Here is a 12780-nt window from a genome sequence, read left to right as displayed (position 1 = left end):
CCCCTCTCCCATGGCAGTCCACCCTCACCATTCCCAACATCCTTTGCTCCCACCAGATTTACACACTCGCTCTCCGCTCCACATTGAGAAATGCTGTACTGTGCAAAAGTCTCAGGCACCCTAGCTGCAGTGTGTGTGTGTGTGTGTGTGTGTGTGTGTGTGTGTGTGTGTGTGTGTGTGTGTGTGTGTGTGTGTGTGTGTGTGTGTGTGTGTGTGTGTGTGAGTGTGAGTGTGAGTGTGAGTGTGAGTGTGAGTGTGAGTGTGAGTGTGTGTGTGTGTGTGTGTGAGTGTGAGTGTGAGTGTGTGTGTGTGTGTGTGTGAAAAAAAAATACTGTGTGCCTAAGACTTTTGCACAGGACTGTACTTAGCAGGAATATTAGGCATTATGGTGAGTAGGTAGGCGGAGCTGAGCCCACTGCCAAATCGGAACGGCCATATTGAATGGCGGAGTGGGCTCGATGGGACAAAATGGCTGACTCCTGCTCCTAGTTCTTATGCGGGACTTGAACCCACAACCTCCAGAAGCAACATATAACACACAGAGCCGCGGCTGACAGTTTGTGACTGTGTGCGAGTGTGGGTTATTTTCCACCCTGATGCTGATTAATCGGCCGGTTCTTTTGTGTGTGTTTGCTTCAATGAGGATGTCCATTGAGGACTTCAAGAAAATATTTTCCTGCGTGGAGATTTGCCATTTAAGTCTGGATCTGCTCTCCAACCCAGAGGGGAGGCTGAAACCCTGGGTCCAGATGATCTACGAGGGTCGCTGGATTCGGGGCTTCTCTGCTGGAGGCAATTTACACTACAAAGGTACGATGCACGCGTCGAGCCTCGGCCGTCGTCTCCACCGTCCGGTTGGGTGATCAGAGCAATGTTAGGGGTGTCCCGCTCTGGAGCAGGGAAGGTCAGCAGGATTTTCATCCCTGAACCAATCTCACTCCTGGTCTTTACCCTGTGAGGACCCCTTCCCTCTTCCACCACCCCTGAACCAGGGTCTCCCGGTGGCCACCCTGCTTGTCATTCCTATTCTGATATGTCAGTCCTTGGCCTCCTCTACTCCAGTGATGGGGCCACACTCAGGCTTAAGGAGCCTCCAACCTGATGGCATGAATATCGATTTCTTGAAATTCTGGTGATGTTCCCACCCCTCCTCCTCTTCACCATTCCCCATTTCCCTCTCTCACCTTATCGCCTTACCTGCCCATCGTCTCCCTCTGGTCCTCCCCCTTCCCCCCACCTTCCCTTCCTTTCGTGGTCTTCTGTGTTCTCTTATCAGATTCCCCCTCCTCCAGCCCTATATCTCTTTCACCAATCAAGTTCCCAGCTCTTTACTTCACCCCTTTCCCCGTCTCTGGGTTTCACCTATCACCCACTACCTTGTACTTCTTCCTCCCCTCCTCCCCCTCCTTCTTACCCTGGCTTCTCCCCTTCCTTTCCAGACCTGAAGAAGGGTCTCAGCTGAAACATCAGCTGCCTGGCCTGCTGAGTCCCTCCAGCAGTTTGCATGTGTCACCCCTGTCCTGTACACGGTGGGGGCCCATTCCTTTTACCACCACCCCTGAACCAAGCTTACTCCTGCCCCTTTCCCTCCTTCCCGTTTCCGTTAACCAGAGCTTCATCTGAACTCGGTTCCGTTTCCAATCTGTACGCGTTATTCCTTTACTTACTGATCTCCCTACCCACGTCCAGCAACACCCGATTCTAATTCTTCATTCCTGCTGACAGCCTTCACCTCCAAGCCCAGCCGTGCCTCCAGTTCTGGCTCGTCATCCATCACCAGCTTCATTCAGAATTAGATTCGTTCATCACGCGTTCCCCAAAGCATGCAGTGAACTGCCTCACTTGCGTTAACAACCAGCACAGTCTGAGGGTGCGCTTGGGGGCGGCCCACAAGTGTTGCCAACACAGCGCACCCACAGTGTTCAGCAGGACAACACAGAACACAACAGGCAACAAAAACAGAGCATCCGTTTAAAAACAAACAAAACAAGTCCCTTCCCCAATTTCCAACCCACATTGGAAGACAGGCTTCCAACCCCAGGACAGGCCTTTAGTGTAGCCTTGCGTGTACATTGAAACATACAGTGAAAAGCATCGTCTGTGTCATAGTCGTAGAAAAGTACAACTCATAAAGGTGCTTTTCAGCCCATCTAGTCCATGCTGAACCATTTAAACTGCCTATTCCCATTGACCTGCACTGGGACCATAGCCCTCCATACCCCTACCACCCAGGTACCTATCCAAACTTCTCTTAAACGTTGAAATTGAGCTCGCGTGCGCCCGTTCTGCTGGCAGCTCAGTCAACAACCAACACGGTGTGAGGATTGTGCTGGGGGCAGCCTGCAAGTGTTGTAACGCTTCCAGTGCCAGAAGAGAGTGCCCACAACTCACTAACCCTAACCCTTTGGAATCGTCTTTGAAATGTCAGAGCCACTTTGTGGGAAGAAGACACTTCGGCCCATCGAGTCAATACCGGACTTGCAGAGTAATCCCATTCCCCACCATCCTGGATGGAGAGTGCCCCACTCTCTCCCCACCTTCCCATCGACGCACTTCGCCGTCACACGAGGGGCAAATACATAGCAGCTGAACAACCCACCATGTCTTTGAGATGTGGGAGGAAATTGTTGCCCCCCAGTGGGAAACGCGCGCAGTCGCGGGGAGAACACACAAACTCCACGGCAGGAGCTCTGCCCATTGTTGCACTGTCCCGGCCACCTCTTGAGTTTCAAAGTTCAAAGTAAATATAATATCAAAATACATGTACGTCATCATATACAACCCCGCGGTGTGTTTCCTTCTGGGCATTCACAAATCCGTAATAGAATAATAACCATAACAGAATCAGTGAAAGACTGCACCAACTTCGGCATTCAAGCAGTGTGCAGACAACAGCCTGTGCAAATACAGAAAGAAAAGTTAGTAATAATAAATAAATAAGCAATAAATATCAAGAACATGAGATGCAGAGTCATTGACAATGAGCTCATAGGTTGTGGGAAATTTCAGTGAAGGGGCAGGTGAAGTTGAGTGAAGTTATTCCCTCTGATTCAGGAGCCTGATGGTTGTGGGGTAATAACTGTTCCTGAACCTGGTGGTGTGGGACCCGAGGCTCATTGTGGTGAGTGAAGTTATCCACACTGGTTCAGGAGCCTGATGGTTGTGGGGTAATAACTGTTCCTGAACCTGGTGGTGTGGGACCTGAGGCTCATTGTGGTGAGTGAAGTTATCTACACTGGTTCAGGAGCCTGATGGTTGTGGGGTAATAACTGTTCCTGAACCTGGTGGTGTGGGACCTGAGGCTCATTGTGGTGAGTGAAGTTATCCACACCGGTTCAGGAGCCTGATGGTTGAGGGGTAGTAACTGTTCCTGAACCTGGTGGTGTGGGGCCTGAGGCTGATTGTGGTAAGTGAAGTTATCCACCCCGGTTCAGGAGCCTGATGGTTGAGGGGTAATAACTGTTCCTGAACCTGGTGGTGTGGGACCTGAGGCTCATTGTGGTGAGTGAAGTTATTCCCTCTGATTCGGGAGCCTGATGGTTGAGGGGTAGTAACTGTTCCTGAACCTGGTGGTCTGAGTCCTGAGGCTCTCCTACCTTCTACCTGATGGTAGCAGCAAGAAGAGAGAGTGTCCTGGGTGGTGGGTGTCCCTGATGGTGGATGCTGCTTTCCTGCGACAGCGTTCAACATTTACCATAGAACCTGGGAGTGTCGTAGAGTCATAGAAAAGCACAGCACAGAAACAGGCCCTTTGGCCCATCTAGTCCATGTTGAACCATTAAAACTGCCTACTCTCGTCGACCTGCACCAGGACCGTAGCTCCCCGTACCCCCAACATCCAATCTTCTGTGAGGTGTTGGACTCAGGGTCACACATGCACCACTTGGACTGGCAGCTCGTCCACACTCTTACCATCCTCACCATCAGCTGTAGGAGTTTCCCCTCATGTTCCCCTTAAACGTTTCACCCTTCACCCTTAACCCATGACCTCTGGTTGTAGTTCCTCCCAACCTTGTTAAGATTAGCATGACCTTTGAGTGGTTGAAGGGTTATGCTTGCCTGGTTTCTGATGCCTTCTGCTCCCTGGGTTGAGGAATGAGCTGTGCGGGGTGCTTGTTATTTATTTATTTAGAGATACAGCACAGTACGGGTCCCTCTGCTCCAACGAGTCTGCACTACCCAGTTGCACCCATGTGACCGATTAACCCACAAGACCATAAGATAAATGCGGGAGCAGAATTCGGCCATTTTGGACCATCGGGACTGCTCTGCCACTTCATCATCATGGCTGATCCATTTCTCTCTCAGCCCCAATCTCCTGCCTTCTCCCCGTATCCCTTCATGCCCTGACTAATCAAGAATCTATCACCCTCTGCCTTAAGTACACCCTATGACTTGCCCTCCTGTGACTCCCCCACCAAAGGAAACATCCTCTCCACATCCACTCCATCGAGGCCTTTCAACATCAGATAAATTTCAATGAGGTCACCCTTCATTTTTCTGAGTTCTAGTGAGTCCAGGCCCAGAGCGATCAGACAGTCTTCGTACAACAAGCCATTCAATCCTGGAATCACTTCAAGCACGTATGTCTTTGGACTGTGGGAGGAAACCGGAGCACCCGGAGGAAATCCACGTACAAACTCCTTGCAGATAGTGGCAGGAGTTTCATCCAGGTCTTATTTTGATTGAGATATAGTACGGAGTAGACTCTCCCAGCCCTACGAGCTGCACCACCCAGCAATCCCCCGGTTTAACCCTAGCCTAACCACATGACAATTTACATTGACCAATTAACCTACCAACCTGAGAACATACAAACTCCTTACGGGCAGAAGCGGGAGTTGAACCCCTATTGCCGGCATTGTATGGGGGCTGTGCTACCCACTGCTCTACCGTGCCGCAGTTTTGATGGATTCTATTGACTGATGCTGTAATAGCATTACGCTGACCGCTACGCTACTGCGCCGCCCCTTTACGCAACTCCCTCTGCCTTGTTGCTCTCAGACAAGTACTACTGGATGAACCCACAGTTTAAGCTCACCCTGCTGGAAGAGGATGACGACTCGGAGGACCCTGAGGTGAGCTGTACCTTCCTGGTGGTCCTAATGCAGAAACACAGGCGCAGAATGCAGCTGACGGGAGTCAACTTCCTGTACATCGGCTTCGACATCTTCCAGGTGAGGTCACGCCGCGCGGCCTCGTTATTACTTCACCCGCCGCCGACTCGCACCGCTCACTCCCTCCGTCCTCCTCTGCAGGGAGACCCCGCGAAGGCTTTCCTGACGTTTGAGGATCTGCGGAGGGCGGCACCCTTGCTGTCCACGAAGGAGCACAGAAACGCCAGTGAGGTGACACTACGAGGCCGTCTCCCGCCTGGACATTACATCATCATTCCGTCCACGGCCAACCCCAACGAGGAGGGTGAATTCCTTCTACGAGTCTTTACCGAGAAGGGTAACCTAGCCAAGTAAGCAAGAGCTTTTTTGTCCCAAAACCAGGCTACTGAGAGTTGGATTCAATTATCCATCCACCCACCCACCCACCCACTCACTCACTCACTTCCGGCCCTTTGAACTGCAGCGCCCTGCAATCCCCTGATTTGACCCTAGCCTAATCACGGGACAATTTACAATGACCAGTTAACCTATGAACTTGTACATCTTTGGACTGTGGGAGGAAACTGGGGCACCCGGAGGAAACCCACGCAGCCACAGGGAGAACGTACAAGCTCCTTACAGACAGCGGCGGGAGTTGAACTGGTGTTAACCTATGTTAGGTTGGGCAAGGATGGCATGGTAGTGTAGTGGTTAGCGTGATGCTTTACAGTGCCATGGTTCAGTCCCAGCGACTGTCTATAAAGCGTTTGTACGTGGTCCTGAGCAGCAGGCAAAGCGCTGGAGGAGCTCGGCAGACCAGCCAGCATCCATGGAGGCGAATAAGCAGCCTACGTTTTGGGACAAGACCCTGCTTCAGGACTTCTGTGTTCCTCCGGATTTCCACCAGCTTCAGAATCTCCTCTGTTTCTATGTCGTTATGTGCTTCTCGTGTCCGCGTGAGTTTCCTCCGGGTGCTCCGGTTTCCTACCACGTTCCAAAGACGTACAGGTTAGAGTGACTCAGTTGTGGGCCCGCTATGTTGGCGTCAGGAACATGGCGATGCTTGCAGGCTGCCCCCCCCCCCCCCCTTCAGAGTGTGCTGCTTGTCCGGGGACGTGCTGGGGGCTGCCGGCCAGCGGGGAAGTCTGGCAGGAGTGGGGACGAAGCCTTTCTGAGTCGAGTCACCCCGGGCTTTCAAGCTCTTGTGTCTTCTCCCTGATAGTAGAAGAGAGAAAAGGGAATAGTCACAGTGGCTGGTATCCCCAATGATACTCACAAAAACCAGAAAATCTGCCAATGCTGGAAATCCAAAGCAACGCACACAAGATGCTGGAGGAACTCAGCAGGCCAGGGCATCCTGAAGAAAGGGCCTCAGCCCAAAGCGTCGACTGTTTACTCTTTTCCGTAGATGCTGCTGAGCTCTCCCAGCATTTTGTGTGTGTTTTCCTGATGATATTGCTGGCTGCCTTGAGGTAACGCACCGTGACGGGGCGCTGGATGGAAGGGAATAACAAGCGGATGATGGAAGGGGGGTGTTGAGCACTCTCCGCAGGTTACGTTGGTCCTGAGCAGAGGTGCCAGAACCGGGCTTCAAGGCTAGTGGAGGGAGAGAAACGCTGGGACAGGTTACTCAGTGCGGCCTGGCTTCATTTGGAAGGTGCGGTGGACGCAGTCAGTTTTACAGAGAGAGGTCTTGACACACAAGAGAGATAGTGGGGTTTGGGGGGGGGGGGTGAGGCAGGCTACAGTTAGTGCTGCTGCCTCACACTTCTGGGGTTCCCAAGTTCGATCCTGGCTTTGGGTACTGTCAGTGTGGATTTGAATTTTCCCCCTGCCTCTGCGGTGTGTTCCAGCTTCCCCCCACGTCACCAAAGGATCAGCTGGATTGCTGAACTGGCCCTCAGTGTGGATAGGCGGTTTAAAAACATTCAAGAAGTTGGGAGGAATGTGAGAAGGTATAACAGAGAACAGAGAGGTGGGGAGTGGGGTAGCATGGACCCAATGGGCAGAATGGCCTCCTTTGATGTATCAGCAGTGAGATGAAAATCTTAGAGTCGCAAAGGGAGAGAGGAACTAATTGGCGAGCTATTCCCAAAGAACCCACGGTTTGATGGTTGTGCAACCTGTGGAGACTGCCTCGACTCCCCTGGGGGCTCAGTCTTCCAGCTGGGTGGACCCTGGTTCAGCACCAGTCGATTCAGAGCCTCCTAAGGAAGGCAATGGGCTTCGTTGCTGTAAACTACACCAGGGTTTAAGCTTCAGAGCCCCACTCTGGAATCCTCTTCCCCACCCCACAATTGAGCAGATCAGGTCCTTTAGGGTAATCCTCCCAACTCCCTCACTTTGAATCTTTTTAACCATTCATCCACATCAGGGCCAGTTACCCACCCAACTTATCTTTGGTAATGTGGGAGGACACCAGAGCCCCGAGGACAAACTCCTGTCGCGACAGGGAGAATGTGCAGTGGAAGGGAGTGAGGACGGAGGTCATGGACCTCGGGGATCGTGTCATACCCCGTACACGTACCGCTGGGAATTGAACTCTGATCAATAGCATCACCAGTCAGTGAATGGCACAAAATGTTTCTGTGTCTTCATGGTGAACGGTTGATCGAATGCTTCTCTCCCTTAGGCCAGTAGAGAGGAACACGTCGGCAGCTGAGACTCCACAGGCAAGTGCAGGGGTAAGTGTGTGCGTACGTGCCCACATGAATGTGTGTGGACACTCGTGTGCATGTATGTATGTGTCGTTGTGTGCACAGGCGAGTTTGAATGTATGCGTGTGTGTGAGCACTGCTGTGTCTTTGTGCACGTGGAGGTGAACACGCTGGGCTGAGCTGTTCTCCGGTCTCGGCAATCGATTTGCAAACGTTTCATCGCCGTACGGGGAGACATCGTCAGTGTGCTGTTTACTTGTGAGACTGGAGAGCAACTCAACCCAACCGTGCGCCACATGAGCGACACATTTTCCGAGTTATTTCCACGTGAACGTGTGTTTGTAAGTGTATGTCTGTGCCTTTCTTTTCAATTCGTTCGGATGTGAGCTAGTGAACTGAGGCCAAACATTTGGGACTGAGAGATGTGGACCATCAGAGGCAGGTAAATGCTCTATCACTGAAATTATAGGTCACTGGTGAACTAAATACTCAGAGCCGCATCTAGCTCCCCTTAAAAAGCTGCCATGGCACAGAAACAGGCCCTTCGGCCCGTCAAATCCAGAGCAGCCCTCAACACCTGTATGGAAACACCAATGCCTTTGAATGGAAAGTGCTACAAAAGGTAGTGAATCCGGCCCAGTCCGTCATGGGTGAAGCCCTCAACCATTGAGTACATCTACATGAAAAACTATTGTAGGAAAGCAGCATCCATCAACAGAGATCCCCACCACCCAGGACATGCTCTCTTCTCACTGCTGCCATCAGGCAGAAGGTACAAGAACCTCAGGACTCACGCCAACAAGTTTAAGAACTGTTACTACCCCTCAATCAAGAGGCTCTTGAACAAAAGGGGATAACTACACTCATTTGCCACATCAATGAGATGTTCCCACAACCAATGATCTCACATTAAGGACTCTTTATCTCATTATTTTATGTTCTCATTATTTATTGCTATTTATTTGTATTTACATCTGCACAGTTTGTTGTTTTTTTGCACTCTGGTTGATCTTTCATTGATCCTGTTATAGTTACTATTCCATAGGTTTATGAGTATACCTGCCAGAAAATGAGTCTCGGGGTTGACTTGTGTCCCTAAGGCAGTTTGATGTTGTTTACAACTTCACTCTGGCAACCTCTGCGACGACACTGGTGCCAAACTGTATCGGCGCTTCCCTTCTCTTGGACTACATCAGTGACGTGGAGAGGGGGATCCCACTGCATGAGCAACAGCCGGTTCTTCAAATCTTCCCTGGTGAGGACACAGTCCACCAGAGGCGCAAACCCACGGCCCCCTGGGATCAACGGCTTCCTACTACTATATGTACTTTGATAATAAAATTTACTTAGAACTCTGAACACTAGCCCCAGGTTGGGCCATTGTTAAGGCCAGTCACGGTGGGTATAATATCCATGAATCAGAAGCAGAAATAGGTTTAATATCACTGGCATATGTCGTGAATGCAATACGTAGTAATAGAAAAAACTGTGAATTACAATAAGTGTGTGTGTGTGTATATATATATATATATCTTTAGATTATATAATAAAGTCTATATGATGGCAACAATGAGAAGAGGGCATGTCCTGGGTGATGGGGTCCTTAATGATGGATGCCACCTTTTTGAGGCATCATTCCTTGAGGCAGAGGGGTCTGCTAGTGAAGAATGGCAACAGATGATGCATTATGATCAGAGATTAAGGGAGATAGGGCTTTACTCTTTGGAGAGAAGGAGGATGAGAGGAGACATGATAGAGGTATACAAGATATTAAGAGGAATAGATAGAGTGGACAGCCAGCGCCTCTTCCCCAGGGCACCACTGCTCAGTACAAGAGGACATGGCTTTAAGGTAAGGGGTGGGAAGTTCAAGGGGGATATTAGAGGAAGGTTTTTCACTCAGAGAGTAGTTGGTGTGTGGAATGCACTGCCTGAGTCATTGGTGGAGGCAGATACACTAGTGAAGTTTAAGAGACTACTAGACAGGTATATGGAGGAATTTAAGGCGGTGGGGGGGATATATGGGAGGCAGGGTTTAAGGGTCAGCACAACATTCTGGGCCAAAGGACCTGTACTGTGCTGTACTCTTCTATGTTCTAGATCGGTGGAAAGATGTGACATAGGTTTGGGAGATGTTGAATCCTTGTGGGTTGAGTTAAACTGCAAGGTAAAAGGACCCTGATGACAGTTATTTACAGGCCTCCCTATGGTAGCTGGGATGTGGACAACAGATTACAACAAGAAATAGAAAAGGCATGTCGAAAGGGCAATGTCATGATATAGTCATGGGAGATTTTAACATCCAGGTCGATTGGGGGAAAATCAGGTTGGTGATGGATCTCAAGAGAGTGAGTTTGTTGAATGCCTACAAGATGGCTTTTTAGAGCAGTTTGTCGTTGAGCCTACTAGGGGATCAGCTATACTGGATTGGGTGTTATGTAATGAACCTGAGGTGATTAGGGAGCTTAAGTTAAAACAACCCTTAGGAACCAGTGATCACAATATGATTGAGTTCAACTTGAAATTTGATAGGGAGAAAGTAAAGTCTGATGTCGCAGTATTTCCGTGGTACAGAAATTACAGCGGTATGGGAGAGGAGTTGGCCAAAGTAAATTGGAAGGAGATGCTGGCAGGGATGACAGCAGAGCAGCAATGGTGGGAGTTTCAGGGAAAAATGAGGAAGGTGCAGGAGAGATGTATTCCAAAAACAAAGAAATCCTCAAATAGCAGTATAGTACAACTGTGGCTGACAAAGGAAGTCAAAGCTAATGTAAAAACAAAAGAGAGGGCATAAAACAAAGCAAAAATTAGACAGTGAGTGGGAATAAAAGGATCCTTGTCTGATTCGCTGCCAGTGACGAGTGTTCTGCAAGGGTCAGTGTTGGGACCACATTTTTATGCTGTATATCAGTGAATGCAAGAGCAGAGATGTGATGCTGAGGCTTTCTAAGGAACTGGCGAGGCCTCACCTTGAGTACGGTGAACAGTTTTGGCCTCCTCATCTAAGAAAAGATGTGCTAGCTTTAGAGAGAGTCCAGAGGTGGTTTACAAGGATGATTCCGGGAATGAAAGGGTTATCAAACGAGGAACGTTTGATGGCGCTGGGTCTGTACTCACTGGAATTCAGAAGGATGGGGGTGTAGGGGGGGGATCTCATTAAATCCTTTCAAACATTGAAAGGCCTAGACAAAGTAGATGTGGAAAGAATGTTTCCCTTGGTTGGGGAGTCTAGGACTAGAGGGCACAGCCTCAGGATAGAGGGGCGTCCGTTTAAAACAGAGATGCAGAGAAATTTCTTCAGCCAGAGGGTGGTGAATTTGAGGAATTTGTTACTACAGGCAGCTGTGGAGGCCAGGTCGTTGGGTACAGTTAAGGCAGAGATCGATAGGTTCTTGATTGGATACGGCATAAAGGGAGAAGCCTGCGGAATAGGGTTGAGGAGGGGGGAGAAAGGATCAGACATGATTGAATGGCAGAGCACTCAGTGGGTCAAATGGCCCAATTCTGCTCCTATGTGTTATGGTCTAAAATATCCTAGATACAATGAGACTAGTACCCATGATGGAGCTGACTAAGTTTACAATTCGATGCGGCTTTCTTCAGTCCCATGAACACTACCCTACTATTTTGCTCTCTATTTACACTAATTTATATTTTATATATTCTTTTTGTAACTTGTGGAGATTTTTGGGTATCGCACTGTCCTGCTGCCACAATACAACAGATTTCACAACATATGCCATCGATAATAAACCTGATTCTGATACAAACAGGAGCACTTTAGATTCCCCTTGAGCCTGCCTCCTTATTTATGAATATAAAGCTCAAAGCAAATTTATTATCAATGTACATCTATGTCACCATATACAACCCTGAGATTAATTTTCCTGTGGGCATACTCAACAATTTCCTAATAGAATAATAATATATTAATGGAATCAATGAAAGACCACACCAACTTTGGCATTCAACCAAAGTGCAAAAGACAACAAACTATGCAAATGAAAAAGAAAGAAAGAAATAATAACAAATGAATAAACGATAAATATCAAGAACATGCAATGAAGAGTTCTTGAAAGTGAGTCCATAGGTTTTGGGAACGTTTCAGTGATGGGGCAAGTGAAGTTATCCCCTTTCGTTCAAGAGCCTGTTGGTTGAGGGGTTGTAACTGTTCTTGAACCTGGTGGCGTGAGTCCTGAGGCTCCAGTACCTCCTTCCTGATGGCAGCATGGCTAATCCAAGACACGGGAAAGTCTGCAGATCCTGAAAATCCAAAGCGACATACACAAAATGCTGGAGGAACTCAACGGGTTAGGCCGCATCTATGAAAATGAATAGATAGTTGATGTTTCAAGTCAAGACCCTTCTTCAGGACCTGAAGTAGCGACTTGTATAAACCTACTCCACGATCAATCTAACCCTTCCCTCGTGAATCAAACGTTCCCCGATCTGTTTATTTTTCTATTTATGATCAGAATTATAAATCTTAACTGATCTTGGAGGGGAGTTTGGTGATCCTGTGTCTGTGGTTCCAGGATGGTGGAAGGCCCCAGGTTTGAGGGCTGCTCACAGGTTGTGTTTTGATGACGGGGCACGTTGAAGGAGGGTTGCACACTTGCCCTGACCACCAGCAGACAGGCAGTGTGTGTCTTTGCCCATCTTGTGTGAAGAGCGACAATACTCATAGAGCACTACAGCACAGATACGTGCCCTTCGGCCCATCTACTCCATGCTGGATATTTTATTCTGCTCCGTCCCATCCACCTGCACCTGGACCATAGCTCACCGTACACCTTCCGTCCATGTACTTATCCAAACCCCTCTGCTGAAGAAGCTGGACTTGTTTCAGCCACCCAGGGAAGAAGGCGTCAGAGGCAATGCGTGGAGATGGTGCATGATCCAGCAAGCAAAGTGATTGGCTCAGACAGTTTTATTATGATCATAAGGTCCTGTTGAACATTGGTACTGTGGAATACTGAGAATCCAGTTCATTGGTGAGACCGACGGCAGGGGAGCTACATGGCTTCG

General features: G+C 49.2%; 1 protein-coding gene across 3 annotated transcripts in view; it reads left to right on the top strand.

Moving 5' to 3' along the window:
- Positions 1-12780, top strand: part of LOC140737350 (calpain-9-like) — a 90947-nt gene that overhangs the window by 33992 nt on the left and 44175 nt on the right. For all 3 annotated transcript variants that reach the window (XR_012101114.1, XR_012101115.1, XM_073063798.1), the window contains 4 exons: positions 644-810; positions 5005-5177; positions 5259-5467; positions 7729-7780. Coding sequence is in view for 1 of the 3 variants with exons in the window: in XM_073063798.1 (XP_072919899.1) it covers positions 644-810; positions 5005-5177; positions 5259-5467; positions 7729-7780 (601 nt within the window). In the remaining 2 variants the exon portion in view is untranslated. The remainder of the gene's footprint in view (positions 1-643; positions 811-5004; positions 5178-5258; positions 5468-7728; positions 7781-12780) is intronic.

Source organism: Hemitrygon akajei, chromosome 12 (assembly GCF_048418815.1).
Source record: "Hemitrygon akajei chromosome 12, sHemAka1.3, whole genome shotgun sequence".
Lineage (NCBI taxonomy): Eukaryota > Metazoa > Chordata > Chondrichthyes > Myliobatiformes > Dasyatidae > Hemitrygon > Hemitrygon akajei.
Note: the sequence above shows the minus strand (reverse complement) of the source record. Positions and strands in the feature narration are given on the sequence as shown.